Source organism: Emys orbicularis, chromosome 8, assembly GCF_028017835.1.
Source record: "Emys orbicularis isolate rEmyOrb1 chromosome 8, rEmyOrb1.hap1, whole genome shotgun sequence".
NCBI lineage: Eukaryota > Metazoa > Chordata > Testudines > Emydidae > Emys > Emys orbicularis.
Genome location: NC_088690.1, coordinates 3,360,601 through 3,384,913, shown reverse-complemented (window position 1 = coordinate 3,384,913; position 24,313 = coordinate 3,360,601). Strand labels below are relative to the sequence as shown.

Genomic DNA, 24,313 nt, shown 5'->3' with positions numbered 1-24,313 from the left:
GTTGGAAGCAGTGTGAGGCTTTGCTGTAGTAAAGGTTTGCGGTATGTGAATGTATTGGCAGCCAGTTCCCGCTGCTCCCCATCTTTGTTTGCCCAGCAAAGATGGAAGTAGTGCCCTCTCATTGCAAATAATTTGGCACTGAATTCTTGAGCAGATTGCTGCATGGTGTGTATTTTGGAACCATTCCACTGGTTAATGCATACAATTGGTATACCTCTTACGGGATACGTCATCTCTTGTCTGGTATAGGTGAGAGAACTGCAGTCGGGGAAGCTGAAAATTTGCCGAGTCTGTCTAGTAGAGCTCAGGTATAACAGGAGAGGAACCTGGTTGGAGAATCTGAAGTTTCCTTGCTGAAACAATTGATGCTTGTGGCCCCAGTTTGCTGGCAGCCTTATCACAGCCACTGCCAAAAATTGGTGAGAAGTCTGGACTGGTTGTTGAAATTTTTAGTTGTCACAAATTGAGTTAATTACCCCCCAACAGAAGAACAAGTCTATTTTACACAGTAAAAATGAGGTAACACTCTAGACAATTTGCCTGTATTTAGTGCAGGTGAGGGAGAGCAAAGCCAAGATTATACAATACAGTGAGAAATAACCCTCAGGCCAGTTCAGCACATGAGCGCAAACCTCCGTAAGTTGTGAATAGGTATTGGACCACTGGAAATCATGAAATACCCATGACCTAGCTGTTCTGTATGTTCTCCTATGCAGGGTTGTCGCGCTGTTGTGACCCGCGGTCTCAGCACACTGCAATAGAGTGGAAGCTCAGCTATTGCAGCCATGGTTAAAGTAAATATTTTGGTTTTGCAAAGGTTGATGAGTCTCCCACGATTTGACTTCAAAAACTTTGTACACTGATATCAGAAGAGCTCAGGTCTGCAGAGCCTGTAAGTGCTGTAGGAAAAAAACTTTCTCCTTTCTCATACTTACCGTGCCTCTATCACTGTGGTATTTGAGTGCCTCACGATCTTGAATGCATTTGTTCTCACAACAGCCCTGTGAAGTATGATCATCCCCGTTTCACAGATGGGGAACTGAAGTGCATAGAGACACTAAGTGACCTGCCCAAGGTCACAGAGGAATTGAACCTGTCTCCCTAGCCCTAACCACTGGACCATCCTTCCTCTATCCGTTGTTACAGTACTAGCCTTGATTATTCAAACACAAGACAAACTCTCACAGCTGAGAGCAGCAAGCAGCTGGTTCCACTCATTTCGGGCTCTGTCCCCCATTTATTTAAATGAATGAGGGCAAAGCAAACTTGTGCAAAATCTCCTCAGTCTCCATTTCACCTGCTTTGCACCCTCTGCCTTTATCTGTCAGGCATGTCTGCTTTGAGATGTGACTCCGAATTTAGGTGTTTATTCTGGATTGGAACACTGGTCTATCCAGTAAGCTGTACCACTCAGCCAACATCTCATGTTTCACAATGAACATAAGAACATAAGAACATAAGAAAGGCCGTACTGGGTCAGACCAAAGGTCCATCTAGCCCAGTATCTGTCTACCGACAGTGGCCAATGCCAGGTGCCCCAGAGGGAGTGAACCTAATGATTCAATCACCAGCCCCCGTGATATGCGTCTTGTCAATATAGAAAATTCTTCCTGCTGCAGCCCTTCCTTAGTAAGGCTCTTATCCTTAAACATCTGTATTTGGGAGTTAATGGACAATGCTGATAACTTAATCCCATGAATTCTAGGCTTTGAGTTCCTAGGTAAAGACATCTGGATCTGCCCTTTATTTGCCTAAATTAGCTCCTTCAGAATTAATTTATTTTCAAGACCTTCTGTGGTGTTTAACACCGGTATTTGAACACCTGACAACCAGTAACAGGTTTATCCTCACAACACTCCTGTGAAGTAGGGGAGTGGTATTGCCGCTTTGCAGGTGGAGAACCGAGGCACAGAAAAATGAACTTAAGTGCCCAACATCACATAGGCAGTCTGTGGCAGAGTGGATAATTGAACCCCAATCTCTAAAATCCTAGACCAATGCCTTCACCACAAGCTCATCCTTCCTCTCTTCCATGTGTGAGATGCCAGCTTGTTCAAGGTGGAGAACTACAATACACAAGGTCAGAGGTTATTGCTGAAGTTGCTTTTTTGTTGGAAACTACTGAAATGCTATACCAAATAGAGCTGCAAGCCCTCAAGACACAGGGGTTTAATGAGCACTTAAAAGTGGAGCAAAAGGAATACTTGGTTTAGTGGGAGTATGACTTACTGTCTAAATTTTATAAGTAATTGAAGAATCATTTCTGAGCCCATGCAATAGAATCTGCTACAAATAATTTGAACTTCAAACTCTAATTGGGATTGTTAATGCTGATATTAATTAAATGCAAAACATTGATGTTAATGTAACATTAAGATCACACATTTCAAATCGCCAGGTTATGAAATACAAAAGTTAACCTGGCTAGGTTGCACATATGTAATGCTCCTATTCTTGTATTTCTTAAGCCTTCCTTGTAAAGGGACACTTAAAGATTTTATTTCTGTCTGAAAACTTTGTACTGATTGTTACAAGTAACATCTAACAACCCAATCCTTCATGGCTGCCATGCAGTGTACCCTGTGGCTGAATTCTGCAGGGTTGCGTGTAGGTCTAGGGGTGGTGCCTGCATGGAGCAGTTTGCATGATTGGGGTTTTAAGATGTCAAATATCCCAAGTATACTGAAAAAATATCCAATTTTGTCTTAGTGTTTGGTCAATTTCATTGCTGTCTGTATATAATCAGTCAGTTTCCTTGATATGTATGCATCTTTCACAAAGCAACAGTGCAGAGAGAAATTTTTTTGTAAAATAAAAAGGTGTGATTATAAAACTAAAAAGTTTGAAAGAGGACTCGGGCAGTTATCATATCAGTAACTAATTTTAACTCAGGTTTTAGAAAATTGACTAGATTTCAAGTTGATGGTATTTTTATAGTGTATTAAACAGTATATGTTATAAAACATAAACCCTCTTGACTGAGTTAATATTGTGCAAGTTTTAAATTTTGCATTTCTTTTTTCTTTTTTCTCTTAAATGTGCAAACATAATGTTGCAGCAGTGTAGTTCTCTGCCGTTATTTATGGAAGACTCCAGTACTTTCTGTGGTGTTTTGATAGTTGCGTCACCAGTGGAGTAGAAAACTTCAGACCCCGCAGTGTACAAAACTTAGATGGATACATACAAAAAAATGAAACTCCTGTGGATCTCCTGCACATTGGTTTGTTGGCAGCACTGAAAAAGCTGCGTAAAGTAAGGGAACGACATCCTGCACTGAATAAGGTAGTTTAGCTGTTTAGTCACAAACAAGTGGCTTTGCTGGATTCTGCAGGAGAGAAATAAAGCAGTTGTGTATTTGGCCTCCAGTTATACTTGCAGTGAAGTCAGAAGCAGCCACAAACATGCTATTTATCTTGTACAGTATGTTAATATTCCATTCTTCTGATTAGCTCTTGCTATATATTCCTGTCTGTTTTCAGAAATTTGAGTGTCTATAAAGACTAGGAGTGAAAATTCAGTAGGTTTAATAACTAAGACCCGCTTCTATCAACTTCTGCTAAATCTGCCTACTAGAGTTTTCCATACCGTAGGCAGGTAGCCAGAAGGGGGTCACTTGATGTATATGGTGCACAGTGTATGTAACCATGTTTTCCTGTCACTGTTACCCACCCTCCTTCTGATCGTTGCATCCACTTGTCACATCTTGCCTTAAATTAGACCTTAAGGCCCGGATCCACGAAGGGACTTGGGCATTGCAATGCTCAGTGTCAGGAGGACTAACTTTTAGGCACCTAGAAAATCACGGGAACAGCTTTGTGATCCACAAAGCCTGAGGTAGGCGCCTCGGCTACCTGTACAGTACATGGCGGGGGAGGAAAGTGCCTCAGAATGTGATCCACTAGTCCGGGGGCCTAAGTCCAGGCGGCAGGGAGGCCCCTACCTCTGCTAGTGATCATGCCCAAGTAGGTTCTTGCAGGAATGAGTTAGACATCTGCCGCACTGCACAAAATTGGGAAGAGGTGTTGGGGCCCACCGTATACCTTTAGACCAGTGCAGAGAGCACTTGTTTGGGATGCGGGATGCGAAGATTCACTTTCTTCTTCCTGAGTGGGGGAGAAGAGGGTTAGGGTGTGCTAACCACTGAGCTATGGGAGAGTCTGATGTGGGGCTGCCTCAATCTCTCCTCTCGAAGCTGTTCCTCTTTGCGTGAGTAATTAAACAGTGATGGGACCAGAGGGGCTTGACCCTTTATCTTCACCTACCAGGTCAGTGCTATAACCACTGGGCTCTGGAATATCTGTGTGTGTCTATCTTCCCTGCTCTCTGGATATATGAAGCAGGTGGCATTTGCTTTGCCAGGATGCCTGTAGACTTTGTTAGTGGAAAAATAACTAAACTTCCAAAGAATAGGCACTCTAAAAAGTTAAGTCATCCAAAGTCCTGGTTTTCATTGGGGATAAATGTGAAAATAATTTTTAAGCAAGCATGGACTAGGCCAATCTACTTGAGTTGTGAGCAGACAAAAAATGAACCATTTTCAAAAATAAAAGGAATACTATTTTTTTCAGACTCTTAACTATAAACCTGCTGGTCTGATTAACCCTTAACTTTCCCCAAATTCTCTGGAGTAAAATGAAGCATGCAATATTTCAGGTTTGAGAATTTCTAATTTGAGTTAGAGTTGGATCAAAACCAGGTTTATAATCGTAATTGTCTTACAGTAAGACTGTAGAGCCTGACTCTGGTTGTTAAGTGGCCATGGGAGCGGAAAGTACTCAGCACCTTGCAGGAGGTCCTCAGCGACTCACAGGATCATATTTTCAGCTTTGGAATCATTAATGTAAGTCCCTAATATTGGTCAGGCAGGCAAATCTATTAGTATTTCAAAACAATAGCTGCCTCCTAAGTAGCAATATTCCTTTCAGAACCGATAGTCATGTGTGGCTAAGTAGGAGGGACTTGTACACAGTGATTGGCATCTTTATCAGAATCTGAATCGCTGGAATCTTTGTTGGAATTTACAACTTTGATTTCTCTGGAATTATTCATAGCAGTAACGGTGCTTATGTGTCAACATTTGTAAGATCACGGCCCAGTAACTTTATTTGTTTATTGCACCTAAATTATGTAATCTCAGTTACTGGTGGTAGTAGAATCATTTAAAGTTTTAAAGAACAGCAACAAGAAGATTCTCTCTACAAAGTTAGCGTGGGGGAAAATAGCATGGTTATAGAGTTAGGGATGGAGAAGACCTATTAGGCGGATCTTGAAACATTTAAGACATCTCCTAATTCAGAGGTAAATACATAAGATGAGTAGGGAGAGATGAGAAAAGAGCTTAGTGTGTGAGGTCGAGGAAAAGTGCCTGGCTGTCCTGACACCAGATACCTGGAATTAAGAAGATGCTGAACTTGGTCTTATAAATTTGGAACTTTGCACTCTTGTAGCTGCTAGAAAGGGGAAGGTGCCTTCTGTTTCTTCTCTACCTCTGGTGCTTGTTGTCTGCTGCTGGGGTCACCCAGGAGGAGGTGACCATTAGACCTTCCCCAGCTTCTGTTTGTTTTTGTTTTGTTTTTTTACTCCTCCCCAGTATCTGTTTCCAGTGCTTACCTGTGTTGCTGCCCAAGGCGTTTTACCAAGCCGGCAGCGTCTGGAGTATGAAATTGACATGAATCTGAATATCAGCAGTGAAACTGATGAGTCCTGTCAGTTTCATGCCTGCTACTTGGCAAAGGTCTTAGCAGCAGGAAAGATGCTGGTGGTGTGTGCTGCAGACTCAGGAGGATGGTACTGCATTGGTTTATAGGTGGTTCATGTTTACATGGTTACCTTCACAAGCATAAGAACTAGACTGGCTTTTAATTTCTTGTGATCTCTATTAACATGCTCAGAAAGCTTAGATTTTGAAGTAGTTGATATATATCCCTTTTCAACAGGGCAGGCTTCCCACTCAGCTGGTGTGGGTGAATGGTTTTTCAAGCCCTGCTGTTAGGTCATCTAATCCATCCATAGGGGCTAGGTAAGTTAACTCCATCCAATACATTTCCCAGTGCTTTGTTTGGTGTAGTTTCAGAGTCTGCCAACAGGCGTTTCCACCACTTTCCTGTAGGGACTGTTCCACAGTCTATTAGTTCTTTTGGTCAGGATGGGTTTTTTTCTAATATTCAGCTTAAATTTTCTTTCCCTTGATTTCGTCCCATCACTCCTAGTTATGTTCCCTTGTACAGCTGCTGGTAGATGGTTATTTTCTCACATAGTTGCCATTTAGCTAAGCTATACATATTTACCTCCTGTTTAATTTTCTTACAAGTCAATCTCTCCACAGCCCTTTTTGTGTTGGGCTTCTCTGAATTGCCTCTCATTTTTTTGCAACAAAACAGTTTAACAACACTAATTAAAAGCTATAAAGGATAATGTCGTGTTGAGCTCTTAGAGGTACTTTTAATGTACTACACTTAGAAAAAATAAGTTTTGAAAGATTTTTTTTTATCATAACTGGGTAGGAAGAAGCTTCTAAATTGTGGTTCTTCCAAAGCAAGGGCTACAGCAAAGGTAAAATTTTAGCCTCTCCGTTGGGTAATTCACCAACACCAAAATCACGATGCTGTGTTTGACTGTAGTGTTCTGGCAGGCACTCACGTCCTCTGGGTTAATCCTTTGAGCTGCTTATACCATTTATCAAAACTGCGTTAAAACTTTCTGTGATCGTCCTTTCTTTCTGAGAGTGTAATTTAAAAATGAGTTCTTTTTAAACTTAGGCTTCTTTAATTTTTGGCCACCCTGTTTTGATGCCAGGTTTCATCAGCCCCACGCGGCTGCTGTCTGGTGCCACTCTCTCAGGCTGGAGCCCTCTAGGTGGCAGGTTGAGAAACCTGGTTAGGTAATGAAATCTGGGTTTTGGGCGGAGGGAGGGTGGGTATACCTGTGTTAAACATTTGTCTTCACTAAGTCCATATTTTTTTTATCTTGTATTAAGCTTTCCTCTCCCTTGTCACCCACTATACTCTGGCCAGCTGTTAAAATGTGGCATTCCAGGAGAGTAATAGCAATGAAACGATTTCACATTTTCCTTCCTTGATGAGCCCTTAGTTGTGTTAATGGAAGCCCTGACTAATATACTGTGAACTAATCAGCATGCCTTCTGCTCCTATCACCGGTAAGTGCTTGCATATGAAATGTTCCATCTCAGGTAGTCCACCTGGTTTTCCCAGTTTCTAAAGTAAAATTTCCAACAATTGTAATAAAGGCCGGCCATTAAGGAGAAAAAATTCCCTCCCCGAACAAATAAACAAAGATTGAAACTCCAGATTCTCCTGGTATGTGCATCTTTTTGAGCCATGTTGTGGAAATTGTGATGTCACAGTGGTGGTCTGTATGCTGCTGAGGGTCACTGATCCGTGTAGTCTTGGACAGAATGGCTAAGCGCTTCACTTCCTCTGTTGAAAAATCTCCTTTCCAAACACATGATGTAAGTAAGCTCACTGTAACGGCTGGAAGGGGGAATCTGAATTCTCCTTGTACAGTTGAGCAACATTTGGTGACCGTGGAAAGAAAAACTTGAATCCCCGTAATATACAGAGAGATATTTTTGTACTGTCAGTGGAAATAAAAAAGAGTGAAATTCATCTATAAGGAGACAAACAGGATCTCTTTCTCAGCAGCACTTAATTTTAAAATAGATAAACAGAACGTTTAGCTCAGTTAAAAGCATTTCACCAGTCTCTTCAGCATGGCTGACAGCAAATACAAAATGCAAATAAAAAAAGCCCTGTCTCACCTCTTTGTTTTGATGACTCCAAAGAGACTGTTCTGCTTTGCACATGACGTTAACATGCTGCACAGCAGAACTAGATGGCTCAAGGGGTTGGCAATGGATGTGCAGTGTTTCACCTCTGTCTCAGCGTCACATCCAGCCAAGGGAGAAGTGACTAAGAGTTACTACCGTCTGATGGCTGTTGGATGGCTTAGGTGAAATGAATTGTGGGTTGTATGTCATTGGCCAGTTCCTAATGGACAGCGGACATCCCCAAACCACAGTCACCGCAGCTGACAGTCTTGGTGGTGAAGTACAGATACTGACAGACAGCTCTTGCCCCCGTCCCTGCTCCACGGGCCTCGGAAGTAGGCTGGTGATGCTGTGTGGGGGAAGCCTGCAGTGCTGTTGTCCTTGCTGTACCTGTTTGGTGGCTATTTACAGGGCTGCCTCGAATCGTGTTCTGTCTGGCACATTTCCAGAGTTAAATTGTCTTTCCAAACTTAAAAAAACAACCCCAAAGTTGCATAGCTTTAAAATGATATGGCTACTTATTTTGCTGCCTGTTTACTGTGGATTAGTAACAAAACGTTAGACGCTTGCATGAGGCAGTTGATTTTAACCCACAGAGCTGTGAATAATGACGATGACTCCTGGCGCTTTTACAGTGCCTCGCAAACACTGAGTCCTCACGCAATCTCATGTGGGGAAGATGAAATGAGGCAGGGAGTTTACCAGCTATCTGCAAGGTCCTAGAGGGAGTCACTAGATGGCGCCATCACTTGTTCTGAGGGCCTAAAGTTCCAGGCATCCAGTCCTGTGCTCAGTCCACACTGTACCTCTCTGAAGCTTGTTTGCACTTGGACGTCCTTTATTGATTTTAATTGTCGATATTTTTTGCCCATGTTAATATGTATGTTTTTCCATCTAGACACTCAAATACACTTCCATGTGAGTTCCACAAACAAGATGGTATTTGAATTGCAAAAGTATTGGACCCTGCATAATTAAAATAACTTTGCTAAAGTGATCCTGAAAAATGATTTTATTCCAGAGCAGTGCAGACTTTGTGCGCTACCATTATAGTTTTCATTCAATGGCATAAACAACAGAAGTTAAAATAGTCTTCCTCTTTATTAGTAAAGCCTTTGCAATCATCTCATGTTTTCCTCATTTAAAATAAATCACAACTTTTGCATAAATATTTTATTGCAATGTGTGTTTTAGGAAGAATTAATATGAGTGAAATGGGAATATTTTAAAAATAAAAAGTCTTAAGTAAAAATTAATCTGAATAAATCTCATTTGGAACTCCTCTATAAAAATATTTATATCCAGCTTTCATAGAGGTATCCAGACCAAGTGTTTTAAGGGAATTGAGATTAAAGGACTGTATGGCTTGGGAGTTGATAATGGAATACAGAACGTTTCACTTCTAGGTTGCTAGTTCAAATTCATATTTGTTGAGATCAAAAGTTGTTGAATTTGATGCGTATTCAGAGGCTTGTATGAAATGAGTTTGGTGACCTCGTTCCTAGGAGATGCTCTGCTGTTATGAAGGTGTAAAAATCTATACAATCTTAGTTAAGAATCTACACAATTTAGTTCAGTGGCTGTTAGTCAGGATGGGCAGGGATGGTGTCCCTAGCCTCTGTTTGCCAGAAGCTGGGAATGGGCGACGGGATGGATCACTTGATGATTACCTGTTCTGTTCATTCCCTCTGGGGCACCTGGTATTGGCCACTGTTGGAAGCAGGGCTTTGGAGCTGTGCTCCGGCTCCACTCCAGGCAAAAACCTGCAGCTCCACTGCTCCGGGCTCCAGCTCCGGGCTCCGCTCCAAAGCCCTGGTCGGAAGACAGGATACTGGGCTAGATGGACCTTTGGTCTGACCCAGTATGGCTGTTCTTGTGTTCTTACACAAACATATCAATATCTCAGACACTACTGACAGTAATTGGCAACCTTCTTGGCCATCTCAGTGGAGAGGCCAAGGGTTGAAAGAGCCTTGGAGACCTAACTACTCTCTCACCCTAGATATGGGCCCTTCAGGTCAGGTTTGAGGCCATATCTGGGATGAGAGAGTTGTCCATGCTGTTCCTATTATCAAGAAAAATAGAGAACTTTGTTCTGTGAGACTGGCAGTCTTGAACTTCCATTGGGTAGTGTCCATGGACTCCTGCGATGCTACCTCGGAGCAGTGGTCATTGTCCAGGTTTCTCTGCTTGGTGTCCCTATTCAGTTCTTTCATTTTTTATTTTTTGACCTTCACAACGATCATTGCGGACTATGAGTCCCTGAAAAACTGGACCACTGACCTGGAGAACAGACTGGTTTAGGAATATTCAAACAGAGGACGGTGTGGATACAGCAGAACAATGGGTTGGATTACATAGGGAGCTGAGCACCCATAATTTTGATTTATCTCTGTGGCAGCTCTCTCTATTCCTGTACAGGCCAGTCATGTCACCATGGACAGTTCTGGGCTCAAAGGAGGATATCCTGAAAGCCCCATACACGTTTCAAGGTCTCAGTGATTCATTCGGCCTAGAATATAATGTGGAACTGACGAGGCCATGGTGTTTCTGTTCGTCAAAGCAAAGCTGAAATTGTTCTTTGCACAGTGACTTCTTTGAGGGTTTGATCTGGGAGATAAACATATTCCTTCTCCCCCGGGCCCCCGAAAAGCAGCATATTTTGTTTTAGAATCAAACTGATTATGATAGAAGAAAGGACCTCAGAGGCCTCTGTTATGTATGTGTCTTTTCATCTTGCATGCTGCTGTTGTTTTATATTCATAGATTTGAGGGTCAGAAGGGACCATTACGATCATCTGGTTTGACCTGCATGATACAGGCTAGATAATTTCACCTAGTGATTCTTGCATTTAGCCCAATAATACCTTGTGATTGTGCTAGACAATATCTTTCAGAAAAACATCTAATCTTGCCTTAAAGACTCCAAGTGATGGAGAATCTACCACATCCTTTGATAACTTGTTCCATTAGTTGTTTATCCTCACTCGTAAATGTTTGTCTTATTTCCAGTTTGAACTTTGCTGGCTTCAGTTTCTAGCCACTGGATCTTGACCTTATCTTAGAATCATAGAATATCAGGGTTGGAAGGGACCTCAGGAGGTCATCTAGTCCAACCTACTGCTCAAAGCAGGACCAATTCCCAACTAAATCATCCCAGCCAGGGATTTATCAAGTCTGACCTTAAAAACCTCTAAGGAAGGAGATTCTACCACTTCCCTAGGTAACCCATTCCAGTGCTTCACCACCCTCCTCGTGAAAAAGTTTTTCTTAATATCCAACCTAAACCTCCCCCACTGCAACTTGAGACCATTACTCCTTGTTCTATCATCTGGTACCACTGAGAACAGTCTAGATCCATCCTCTTTGGAACCCCCTTTCAGGTAGTTGAAAGCAGCTATAAAATCCTCCCTCATTCTTCTCTTCTGCAGACTAAACAATCCCAGTTCCCTCAGCCTCTCCTCATAAGTCATGTGCTCCAGCCCCCTAATCATTTTTGTTGCCCTCCGCTGGACTCTTTCCAATTTTTCTACATCCTTCTTGTAGTGTGGGGCCCAAAACTGGACACAGTACTCCAGATGAGGCCTCACCAATGCCAAATAGAGGGGAATGATCACATCCCTCGATCTGCTGGCAATGCTCCTACTTGTACAGCCCAAAATGCCGTTAGCCTTCTTGGCAACAAGGGAACACTGTTGACTCATATCCAGCTTCTCGTCCACTGTAACCCCTAGATCCTTTTCTGCAGAACTGCTGCCTAGCCACTCGGTCCCTAGTCTGTAGCAGTGCATGGGATTCTTCCGTCCTAAGTGCAGGACTCTGCACTTGTCCTTGTTGAACCTCATCAGATTTCTTTTGGCCCAATCCTCTAATTTGTCTAGGTCCCTCTGTATCCTGTCCCTACCCTCCAGCATATCTACCACTCCTGCAAGTTCAGTGTCATCTGCAAACTTACTGAGGGTGCAATCCATGCCATCCTCCAGATCATTAATGCCTGTGTCTGCTACATTACAGACCCCTCCTGCTATCAGATGTCTTCTCCCTGTGTAAGCAGTTACAGACTGAGATCAAATCCCCTCTTAACCTTTTCCTCAATTAGCTAAATAGGTTGATCTCCTTTATTGTTATTAATCTGTATTATTGTAGTGCCTAGGAGCTCTAGTCAAGGGGTCAGGGCCAGGACCCATTGGGCTAGATGCTTGTACAAACAGAACAAAAAGATGCTCCCTGGCCCCCAAACAGCTTGCACTCTGAGGATAAGACAGGAGACGATAGAGGGATATGGACGGGGGAGATTCCAATGTACATTGGAAAAAATAACCCCAACTATACATACAATATGATGGGGGCTAATTTAGCTACAACTAATCAGAAGAGAGAGCTTGGAGTCATCGTGGATAGTTCTCTGAAGACATCCACGCAGTGTGCAGAGGCAGTCAAAAAAGCAAACAGGATGTTAGGACTCATTAAAAAAGGGATAGAGAATAAGATGGAAAATATCTTATTGCCCTTATATAAATCCATGGTACGCCCACATCTTGAATACTGCGTACAGATGTGGTCTCCTCATCTCAAAAAATATATACTGGCATTAGAAAAGGTCAACTAAAATGATTAGGGGTTTGGAACGGGTCCCATATGAGGAGAGATTAAAGAGGCTAGGACTTTTCATCTTGGAAAAGAGGAGACTAAGGGCGGATATGATAGAGGTATATAAAGTTGAGTGGTGTGGAGAATGTGAATAAGGAAAAGTTACTTACTTGTTCCCATAATATAAGAACTAGGGGCCAGCAAATGAAATTAATAGGCAGCAGGTTTAAAACAAATAAAAGGAAGTTCTTCACACAGTGCACAGTCAATCTGTGGAACTCCTTGCCTGAGGAGGTTGTGAAGGCTAGGACTATAACAGGGTTTAAAAGAGAACTAGATAAATTCATGGAGGTTAAGTCCATTAATGGCTATTAACCAAGATGGGTAAGGAATGGTGTCCCTAGCCTCCGTTTGTCAGAGGGTGGAGATGGATGGCAGGAGAGAGATCACTTGATCATTACCTGTTAGGTTCACTCCCTCTGGGGCACCTGGCATTGGCCACTGTTGGCAGACAGGATACTGGGCTGGATGGACCTTTGGTCTGACCCAGTACAGCCGTTCTTATATTCGTACAAGGACCCAGTGAGACATGATTGGCCAGGATGACAGGCTATGGTCTCAGCCCACTGGTGGCGTAACCACTGTCAAGTTTTTTGTAGGCATCACAGAAAGGAGGTTTTGAAGGAAGATAATGAGGTAGCATTCTGGATATTTTCGGGCAGCTCCTCCGAAGCATGGGGGCAGCATAGGAGAAAGCACAAATGGAACAAGTGGGCAATCGGAGGCAGGAATCAACATCTAAGTAGTGAAAGATGCTCGGGAGGGTGGGGATAGGCTGTGAAGGGCCTTGAAAATGAAGACGAGTCACTTATGTTTGATGCATAGAGAAGGATTAGCCAGCGAAGGGATGCAAAGAAAGGATTGACTTGGTCATAGGAAAATGATCTTTGCAGCACCATTCTGAATATATATAAGTGGGGCAAGGTTGCATTTGTCAAGAACAGAGAAACAAATGTATCGTAAGGCATGTTTTCCAGACTTCAATTCTTGTGGCTGTTTCCCACAGTTTAATAATGTCCCTACACTGAAGTTCTGTTTTGAGAGTATTCCTAATACATGCATGAACTCAATATGCTCATCCTTAAGCTCCTGTTTTCAGGTACTTAGGTGTTTTTTTAAGTTACCTTTTCCATCCCAGATGTCAATTTTGGTAATAAACTCTGGGCTGAAACAGCTCATTCCTATTCTCAGCCTATGTGAACTTTTAAAAATGGGAATTTTGCATGGCTGTTCTTGAGATGTTGAGATAAGGTAGAATAGTGTTTGCCTTGTGAGATCCCTCCTGAGTTGGTGGGCGGGATGATCTGTACTAAAGGACAGGAGTTGTCTCCTCCCAAGCCCTTGGTGGCTTTCCTTCAGCTCACTGGCAGAGGACAGTCAGTGAAACTGACAGGTTATGTAGGTGAAAGTGTTTACATTGCCTCGAGATAGCTTCACCTGGGAGGTCAGGGGCCTGCCCTGGCTCCTGATACTTTCCCTATTTCTTCCTCTTTTTCCAGAAGAATCTATAGCTTTTTTTTTTTTTTTTTTTTAAAGGGGATCAGACTCTTCTTAAGTCTTCATCCCCTGCCTGCTGAGGAAGAACAGTTTTCTGATTCAGGGTACATCTACTGAGCAATGAAACACCCAAGGCTGACCCGGATCAGCTGACTTGGGTTCTCAGGGCTCGGGCTATGGGGCTGTAAAATGCAGTGCTGCTGGTCAGGTTCAGGCTAGAGCCCAAGCTCTGGGACCCCATGAGAGAGAGCCTAGCTTGTAAGACAGAATTTATCCTCCTGAACTGCTTGAGACCATACTCACAAGAGTGGCTAACGCTCTAGACTACCAGTAAACTCTAGCGCTTGAGGCGAAGTGCACAGCAAGTGAACATTTTTTATTTTATTTTTATTTTACTACTAGATAGGAAATCTTGGCTTGGTGCTAAATGCTGCCATTGAGTAGCAGTGGGAATTCCCCACCAAAGGTAACAAAATCCTATAGATTCTGAAAAATCAAAGCAGAAGGTGACATACAGATTCCCTGTTGCACTTACAGCAGCAGCCAAAGAGCCTCAAATACCCTAAAAAGGTCATGGATGTGGTAATTGGAGGGGCTCTTTAGAGACTGAGGGGGCAGCAGGTTCTACTACCTCCTTGGATGCAATTAGATTCTTAGCGTGAGCTGTGGTGTGTAATGCGGTTCCTATGGAGGCAGGTGCTCAGTCCAAGCCACTGCCCACAGCAGAACTGTTCTCTTTCCTCCATTTTTAGAATTACAGGGACACTTGATCTATAATCTGATGATAATGCAACATATGGTTGAGACTTTGCCTTCCCAAAAGTTAGGAACATGAGAGTTCTGATTCCGACAGTAACTGTAACGTGGCCCCATACTATATTAAGGTATGAATGCCATATAAAGTAATGCAAAATATTTCATTTGTGCAAATAAATTGAGTTGTGCTTGCTGTAGAAACCAAACCTTTCAACTTCCTGCCTTTTGTTCCTGTAACATCTCAACTGTAATATTGCATTACCATAATTTTTTTTTTTGCATTTAACACGTCTTTCTTTAGTTCCCTTAGAAACTGTTTATTCCCCCTAGTGGTTATGTGTTAATTTAAATTGTATGTTAATAATGCTACTGAAATTTCTTTTTTCTCTCAATGCTGATCTTATCTGAATTAGAGATTTTCCTTGTAGCATATGTTTTCTGATTTTTTGGACTGGTATTTAGGTGGCTGTTGTTTTTAGTCTACAAAGGTCCAGCCCTTTTTCTGTAACTTTACTTGATAGAAAAACTATAATGGATGCTATTAAAAACTCAACATTCACTGCCAGTTGTCCGTGGTTACCTTGATATCTTCCTATTATTAGAGCAGGAGAGATACTTCAATCACTGCTGAGTGGGACATTGAGTTTTTAATAAAAAAGAACAGGAGTACTTGTGGCACTTGATGCATCCGAAGAAGTGGGCTGTAGCCCACGAAAGCTTATGCTCTAATAAATTTGTTAGTCTCTAAGGTGCCACAAGTACTCCTGTTCTTTTTGCGGATACAGACTAACACGGCTGCTACTCTGAAACCTGAGTTTTTAATGGTGTCCATTGTGTACGGGGTGTGAGCAAATCCAAGGGTTTTGATTTAGGCTGGGATATCCTACTATATAGTTGTTGTATGCCTCCTTTGATCTATATTGTGAATTAATTCCAGTTCAAAATGTGTTTTCTATTTTTAAGTCAATCTTGTGTTGAAATCTTAAGATGATCTTTTGGGGACTTATTTTCTTCATTGTGTAGGCATCCCAGGGTGGGCAGGGTTTAGTGTGAAGTTCTTGCCAATATGTCTTCTTAAAGTGCTTTTTTTTTTTTTTTTTTTTTTTTGGTTCCTGTCACCATGGTATCTAAACTTCCATGACTTGCTTGATGTTTTGGATTGCATTCTGTCCTCCTGTTGATGCCTGGTGTGGTATGGTGTGATGGATAAATACATCTGAAAAACATACGTAATATTACTGGCAAGGATTATGCCGCTTGTAGAAGCAATGTTGCTGAATGAATAATTGGGTTTCCAACTCGGCTGCTGCTGCACCGACCAAGTATTCGCCTTTTAAAAACATGCATCAAGGTGGGATTCCAGTGAAAACTTAAGACTGGGGTAGCTTTCTTATACTTATCTGCCATCTATGACACTGTAAGGAGGAACGAACGCCCTTCTCTTGAAAGCCATCAAAATGATCCCATGCAATGCAATAATAAAATTCTTCCCAAGAGTTTGGAAAATTGTTTTGCATTTTCCTTGGTGACCAGGTCAGCAGGCCATACATGCTCAACAATGGCCTACCACAGGGATCAGTCCTAGCACCAATCTTGTTAAATACTTACACCAGCGACCTTCCCTGAACATCATCATGGAAATTTATCTATGCTGATGACATTGTTCTGACTGCATGGGATTTACTTACCATGAGAATCCTTTGGGAGTTCCATTGTATTCAAGGGAACAAGGATTTTCAATACATGATGACCTACATAATATAATATACCAAGAGTCTGACTCAAATTCAGAAAACCTTTTTGGCTTGCAGCGTAAGAGCTTGACAACTCTGGGTTTTCCCCAAAGATCAATGGCAAGCGAAGTGGAAGGATTCACATCCTGAACAAATTGCTGATCAAGGACGCAACTGAAGAAACCAGTGGCTTTTCTCCCCCATGAAAAATATGGTCCACTTTGAACTGCATCTACACGTCACATGGCAGGTCCACCTACCTCCTCCATAAATTGCGGCTGAGACACAATCCTATTTGCGGCTGTGGAAAGGGACTTAACTATGGAACACCTCGTCAACAGTGTCCCAAACGATCATATCCTGATGGAATCTCTGCCATCCGCTCCACATCACCTGAAGCAATCAATTGGATCGCCAACCTAGACTTGGACATTTAACATTGCTGTCATTAAGCCACACAGAAGAAGGATACTTACACGGCCCCTGTAGTACCTGGATACATCAGTTATAATGCATTGTGGGGAAATACTGTTATCCCCATATTACAGATGGGGAACGAAATATTTGAGAAACAAAGCATTTGTCTACATGGTACTTTAATGTGCCCCTGCAGGGGTGTAAATTCTAATGTGCATCAGCATCTCACTCACTAACTAGTCCACGTGGACCCTGCTGGCACGCACTAGAAAGTTCCTTAGTGTGTGTTAATGTAGTCCTGTTTTGAAACAGGACTATATTAATGTACACCAGGGAACTTTTAATATACAACAGCAGCATCCACACAAGCCAGTTTAATGCACGCCAGCATGTGTGCACTGAATTTACCGCCCCCCTGCCCCCCCCACTGGCACAGATGAAGGGACCGTGTAGACAAGCCCTGAATGACTTACCCAAAGAGGTAAGTCATTCTCATACACAGGAGATTTTTGGTGGAGCTGGGGTCTCCTGAGTCCCTGGCTACCACTCTAAACACTGGACCATCATCCCTGTCTGGGTTATCCTCACCTCATCTTTTATCCACCCAGTCTGAATAATGAATAATAAGTTGCTTTCCCCCCCCCCCCCTCTTTCCCTTGTAGTGACTGAGCTTGCAGGGTGTGTGCTTATTAAGTATGGCATATGCTGGTTTTTTTTTTTAACCAGTTCATGTTGTTGCTTATCATATTTGTATAAGTTTGGGGTTGATGTAATCAGTGTTGCATTTAATTTCGTAAAGATTTTGATGTTTGTTCAGTGTTTGCATAATTCATTAAATCGAGTGCTAAGGGGATGTGAATGCACATGTGTGCATACAGTATGTCTCCTTTCTATTGATGCTTTGTCAGGACGGTGCACTGTACTTGGAGCATGTCTATGGAGTACATATTGGAACAAATACAAACTGAACCATTTGTTTTCTTTCTACTGCACCAGCCTTAAGAAAGTAAAGAAAAACACGCACTTCTACTAGGGTACTAGTAGAGTTTATTTTTTCATTCAGCCATTAGTTTATTCTTTCATGGGTTCAACGCTGGAAAAAAGTGCATCCATTAGACAGTGAGGGCTTTATTTCTGGGGGGAGGGAGTGGTGTTTCAAAGGGGAGGCTGTTGAGTCCCCAAAGAGCCTTTCACGGTGTATTCTCAGCATGCTTCTGAGGCCAGCGCTCTGCTCATCAGGAGGAGAGGCAGAAATGTGGGCTTTACAGAGCAGCTGTGTGTTTCACTGGTCCCTGTGCTCGCTGACGTTTATTTACATATTGGGAGAGTAAATGGGTAGAACAGATGGCAACCAGACATTTGGTGGTTCTGTTCCCCTGTGCTCCTCAGGGGTCTTGCATTCAGTCTTTGCAAAAGCTCATCCTAAAGTGAGAGGGGGGAAAAACCCAGGGGCCTGTTCACAATTACGAAAGGCTTGTTGGCAGTTTACTACAATGACAGATTAAAGCACTTAGTAAAATGTTAAATAATTATGAGATTTGTTTTACAAGTCAAGATAGTTGTTCCTTACGATATGTCTGGTCTGTCTCTTTATTCACCGTCGGAGTGAATGCATTTAGATTTAAACAGCGATCCTTTCCCTCTACAAAATCAGGTAGAAGAAAAGTTGGTCTGTTTTTAAACGCCCTTGACAAATCTTTGCCCTTCTTTGAAAGTGTTGCGACTAAATTCATGCTCTTGCAGAAAACCAAATACCTGGAAGTTTTACGGCTTAAAAAGACTGAATGTTACGTACTCTGAAAGACATTCATTGCATGTCTCACTCTTTGCAGTCATAAAGCTGCAGGCTGAAATCTTCTTCGCCAGATTTTTCTCCCAGTATTTGTACATATTGGTTTGCTGATCTAGAGTTGCTCTTGAGTGGCGGGCAGCTGGCATTGGATTCTTTGGTTTGTTTTTCAGAGGAGATAATCGTAGCATTTCTCCTAAGCAAAACCTCCATATCAAATATGGATTTTGATAAGCAGCATTCTATTCAGACAGAGAGAGGTAGGTCACAATTTTTGGACCCGTCAGACTTCCAACCTGGATGTTCTCCCTTCAAACTAAGTGGCCATAATCTTCATCATAATAAATTATTAGTGCAGATATACTACACTAAAAATGATAGGCATGGCCCTGCAAGGTACCAGACATCTCCCATGTGCAGCATGCTAACGCGGTAGCTGTGTCGCAGTCTGTAGCATGATGAATTCCCCAAAGTTACGGGTAAACCCCTGAAAATCTCCAAAGGCTTTTGGGGAAAGACCCTGCAGGCCCTTCAGTATATCAAACCTCAAAGTTATTCCTAGTTATGACTTTCACATCTCCTAATATCTGGTAAAGGGCTATCTTGCAATCCCTTCCAAACTAAAAAGTGCACACTCAGGTTTTCTCTTTGAATTGATGTAGTGTTCACAGTTAAAGTAGAAATAATGAATGAAGTAATTCAACTGCTATCACCGTGACGTATCCTATGGTAGGAGCTTCACAAAAAACATCCGTGTCTCTGTACCATAGAGCTTGCATAGTAAATGATGGACTGATGAAAAAATGAAAGTAACAAACACCAGGGAGGGAAGAAGAACTGTGTCCCTGACACACAATGTTGTGATTACGCCATTTAGGAGCAAAATGATGGATTAAAATTAAAAGATAAAGTCCAAACTCACTAATTTTGCTGTTGGCAAAGCTCTAGAAATGGTGTGTCAGGAGCAAATTAAATGAGGCGAGAATAGCTGTCTGACTGACTAGTTGTTTTTGGAAAAGTAGTTTTCTGCCATTCATAGGAAATTGAAAGCTGATCCTAAACAAGAGAGCGTCTGGTCTGACATGCGTATTTGTAATTGGCAATAGCGGGGAATTGGTCGTATTTCACTTCAGACGTGGCTGTACTTTAGTGGTGAGTGAAGTAGTTCCCTTGTATAGTTTGCAGAGCACTTTGGGATCCTTTGAGATCAAAGTTAAATGTAATAGGAGTTTGCTTATTAAAATTTGCTGCAGGACGATGTTGGCTTTTAGAGGGTATGCTTATAAAGTGAGCAAACTGAGGTGTGATGTCTGAGTAAATCAGGTGCCAGATTTGTCCAGCATTTGATTTTCCAATAAGAGTGACTTCATTTAAATACATTTTTCAGTTGTTTAGGCAAGATGGGAAGTCAGCTACAAAGATTACTCCAGAAAGGTCATTATTATTAATTAACTTAAAATAGCCATGGCAAGTGTTGCAGAACTTAATGGTAGCACTGAAGGCTGTGAACTCCTCTGTGTGTCCATGATCCTGCTCCTTGGGTTGCAAGGAGAGGATGACAAATTGGATCCATTCTTGGATGTGCGCTGGCAGTGGTAACAAATCCAGTAACCTCACCGCTAGATATCCTCTTCATGCCAGTAAAAACATACACCCGGAACTCTGTCTGGTGGCTTAATGTGGATCTCAAATGAGAAAGCCATGAAACATTACAGACTGTTTGTTGCTAAGGTATCCCAAGTTGACAAGTATGTGGTATGTTCTGTCTTTGAAATGTTTATTTTTTTCTTCTCTGTTTTGGCAGACTGATGTCTTGGTACTGAGCTGTGATCTGATCACAGATGTTGCTTTACATGAGGTTGTGGATCTGTTTCGAGCCCATGATGCCACACTCTCCATATTGATGAAAAAAGCTCATGAACCCACAGAAATGGTACCAGGACAGAAAGGGAAAAAAAAGCCAGGTAAGTAGACTAACAGTGTTCTTCCTGACTCAGTGCACCTGAGCAAACTAAAAATCCAGCTCAGTGGGGTCCTGGCTCCGAGGCACTAAAGTCATACAAAAGAATAACAATAATATTACAACATTGTAGAATGGAAGGGCCAAGCCAACGAGTGGCCTTAATGTGTGCCCCAGGATGGAGGGACTTTAAAAGAAGACAGCCGAAACTATTTTGTTCGGCTACTGCTTTAGACTAAAGGATTTAAGGACAGGGAATAGGACTGAAATTAAAGCTTGGATCATCCCTCCCCTTAAGGCCTCTGAAAGAAACACTGCTTTGTAAAGTGAGGGTAGATAAGTGACCACAAAACGCCACCTTAGAAGGGCGTTATTACAGTTTCTCAGTCAAGCACTCAGAAGTTAAGAAATGGTGCTAAATAAACCTGCGGCTGCACATTGAGCAATGAGGGTAGAACAAAATCTGAAATAGCTCATTAAGCGAGCACCATCCAACCTGGACACTGAGAGAGGCAAGGGTCCTGTGGGAAAAATAGTAAAATAGTATGTGATCATGTAATTAAAGGCTGTCTCCTAAGACATACGGACAGGGGGACATGCTGTTTTTGCCCCATTGGTCAAAAAAGACTGGGCAAAGAGAATCATAGAATATCAGGGTTGGAAGGGACCTCAGGAGGTCATCTAGTCCAACCCCCTGCAAAGAGCCAGAGAAGGGGAGCCTAGAAGTGTGGTGAGAAGCCTGAGGAGACAGGGACTGACTAGGTGAGGAGAATGGGACTGGGACATGGAGTGAGGGATGGGGCAGAGACACGTTGGAGGGGATGAGGCAGAAAGGAGTCAAGCTTGAGAGGAAGGGGCAGAAGGGTCTGTGCCCACTAGAGCACACTCCCCTCCAGAGCCTGGAAAAGAACCCAAGATCCCTGAGTCTCACCATTCCTCTGCTGACAGCAAATCTCTGTGAAAACCTCTGGCAAAGTGTGTGTCTAATCGCCCTCCAGTGCTGGTCCACTTAGAGGATGACAACCTACTGTTGCTATCAGTTTTACTCCATTAGCTCATGTGGTGGAGGTCTGTTCCAGGGCCGTCCCTAGGCATTTTGGTGCCCTATGCAGGGGGGCGTCCCCAGGCCTCCGTGGGGTGGGGTGCGGGGGGGGCTGGCCCCAGGCCTCCGCGGGGAGGGCAGGTATGGGGGGCAGGTGGGAAACTTCCCCCCAGCACTCACTAGCGGAGTAGGCTGTAGCCGGGTCACTCCACTTCCTGCTGCCCGGTGAGTGCAAGACAGGCCCGACCCCGCACTCACCGGGCGGCAGGAAGTGGAGTGACCAGCCCCAGCCTGCTCTGCTCTGCTCCCCTGGCTCCCAGCCTTGGGACTTGGAGGGCAGGGGGGAACTGCCCCCCAGCACTCACCGGTGGTGTGGCTGGAAGCCGGCGGTGCAGAGCGGGCTGGGGCCGGGTTGCTCCACTTACCGCTGCCCAGTGAGTGCAGGGCAAGCCCGACCCCTGCTGCAGTCCTCAGGGGAAGGGGTGGGGCGGAGCAAGGGCGGGGGCAGCTTTCCTGGTCGGCTCAGCCGGCCGGGGGATCGGGCTGAACGCTGGAGCAGCACACAGCTGCGTAGAGTACCAGGCAATTTGGTGCCCCAAATTTCCTGGTGCCCTATGCAGCTGCATACTTTGCATATGGGTACGGTCAGCCCTGGTCTGTTCAGTAAATCTAAAGGTTGGAACCCTGCTGATGAGCCATGTGGATGTCAGCACGATGCCACATGATGGAATCTGTTTTTTTACAATTCGCTCTTTTTTTAAAAACCCTGGAAAATTATTACAAAAAACTCTGTTACTTGTATGCTATTTAGGTTGCAAAGTCAAGCACTCAAAGCTTAGGGAATGCCACAGTTAAGGTTGCCTGTGGACCCTGAGTCCTGGGAAGCTCTGTTAAACTAACAATAAATGTTGGCATCAGTTCATAAATTTGCAGAAGTCAGAGATTGGAGAGATCTACCAGATCGCCTCGGGCTGATAGTTATTCCTTGTGGGCCATTTTCTATCATTTCATTGCTTTCTAGATGTTTAATATCTCTGCTGTAGAGAACAGTTTTGAAATAAACTGTGTAGCTGTAATCAGGATGAATTTGCCACTGTAGTCAGCTTTAAACAGAGGTGTTAGTTATAGAGGCTAAAACACTGACCTCCTTTAATAATTCTTGTGCACCTTGATGTCTTTTTAAAATGTATGCTATAGTTCAACCACAAGTTATGGGGTCACTGCAGCAAGTGCTGGGTGAAGTTCTTTGGCTTCTTATGTAGGAGGTCAGGCTAGTGATCATAACGGTCCCTTCTGGCCTTAACATCTGTGGAACATAGTCATAAGAAGCAATGCAAACATAGTAAGACCCTGGGGAGTGATAGTAACCCAGATAGGCAGAGACTGTATGAAGAATGAACCCCAATATTAGAGTGCTAAGCCAGTATATTCTTATCTCTGGGCATTGAGGCAAAGACCAAGGCGTACATGCCAAATGTGCCTGCCATGATTTTTTTGAGACTGTCAGGATGAGAAGTTCAAACATCCAGGCTAGACCCAACATATGTGCCTTAAACTTGTCCAGGCCTCTGCCTCAGGCCTTGGCTACACTGGCGCTGTACAGCGCTGCAACTTGCTGCGCTTAGGGGTGTGAAAATGCCCCCCCCGAGCGCAGCGAGTGCAGCGCTGTAAAGTGCCAGTGTGATCAGAGCCTGCAGTGCTGCACGCTCGCTCGCAGCGCTGCAAGCTACTCCCCTGTGAATTCCCGAGTGTAGCCAAGGCCTGAGTCCTGTCTCTTCCATCCCTGGCTCTATGTCCCAGACCCATTGTCCTCCCCCAGACAGTCCCAGGCAAAGGATTGTTTATGTCTTTATATGTATAAAGAAAATCTGAAAGGATTGTGAGGGTGTGGTTCTTTCCTGCTTGTTTTTCTTACCTTAAAGATCTTAGGAATGTCACTGAGGATCATTGGTATGGTTGTGGAACGACCTCATGATGGATGTGTCATGTGAGTTCTCTCACCTGAATCGAAAAGGGGCGGGAGTTCTGAATTTTTAAAGACATTTTCCCCATATGTCAATTAGGCCTTGGAGTTAAATAGGTTTGTTTAAAAACAAAGATTTAGAAATTTGACTAACAATTCCTCCCCTGAATTGCTCAGCCTCACTCTCTTGTGATGTCATCATTTCTCCACTCTTCGAAGTCCCCAAGGTAGACAGAGCCTGGATTTCTAACTAAGGCTGTGTCTATACTGCCACTTTCAGCGCTAAAACTTTTGTCGTTCAGGGGTGTGAAAAAACACCCCCCCCCTGAGGACAAAAGTTTTAGTGCTGAAAAGCGCCAGTATAGACAGTGCTTTATCGTTGGGAGCTGCCCTGCCGACGATAAAGCTACCACCGCTCATTCGGGTTTGTTTGTTTTTTATCGCCGGGAGAGCTCTCCCCCAGCGATAAAGCGTGACTCCACTGCCCACGTCACAGCGCTGCCGTGGCCATGCTGTAACGTGGGTAGTGTAGACATACCCCAAGTAGAACTATTTTTTATTGGGACAAAAATCTTTCAAGCCATCTTTATCCAACATCAAAATACAGACCAGGGTACAAGTCCATTTTTTTCCCCTTTGTGGGTCATCTTTAAGGTACCATTCATGCACATTCTCCCTTTTCCCCTTCCTTTCCCTCAGGGACTAATTAAACTAGTTATC

At 43.3% G+C, this 24,313-nt stretch overlaps 1 protein-coding gene across 3 annotated transcripts in view; it reads left to right on the top strand.

The window, feature by feature from the left end:
• EIF2B3 (eukaryotic translation initiation factor 2B subunit gamma) overlaps nt 1-24,313 on the top strand; it is a 149,826-nt gene that overhangs the window by 9,737 nt on the left and 115,776 nt on the right. For 2 of the 3 annotated variants that reach the window (XM_065409141.1, XM_065409142.1), the window contains one exon: nt 20,433-20,592. In XM_065409141.1, the coding sequence (XP_065265213.1) occupies nt 20,433-20,592 (160 nt within the window). Of the gene's footprint in view, nt 1-5,942; nt 6,020-20,432; nt 20,593-24,313 lie in introns of those variants that run through there. The other variant, XM_065409143.1, reaches the window with a different exon arrangement.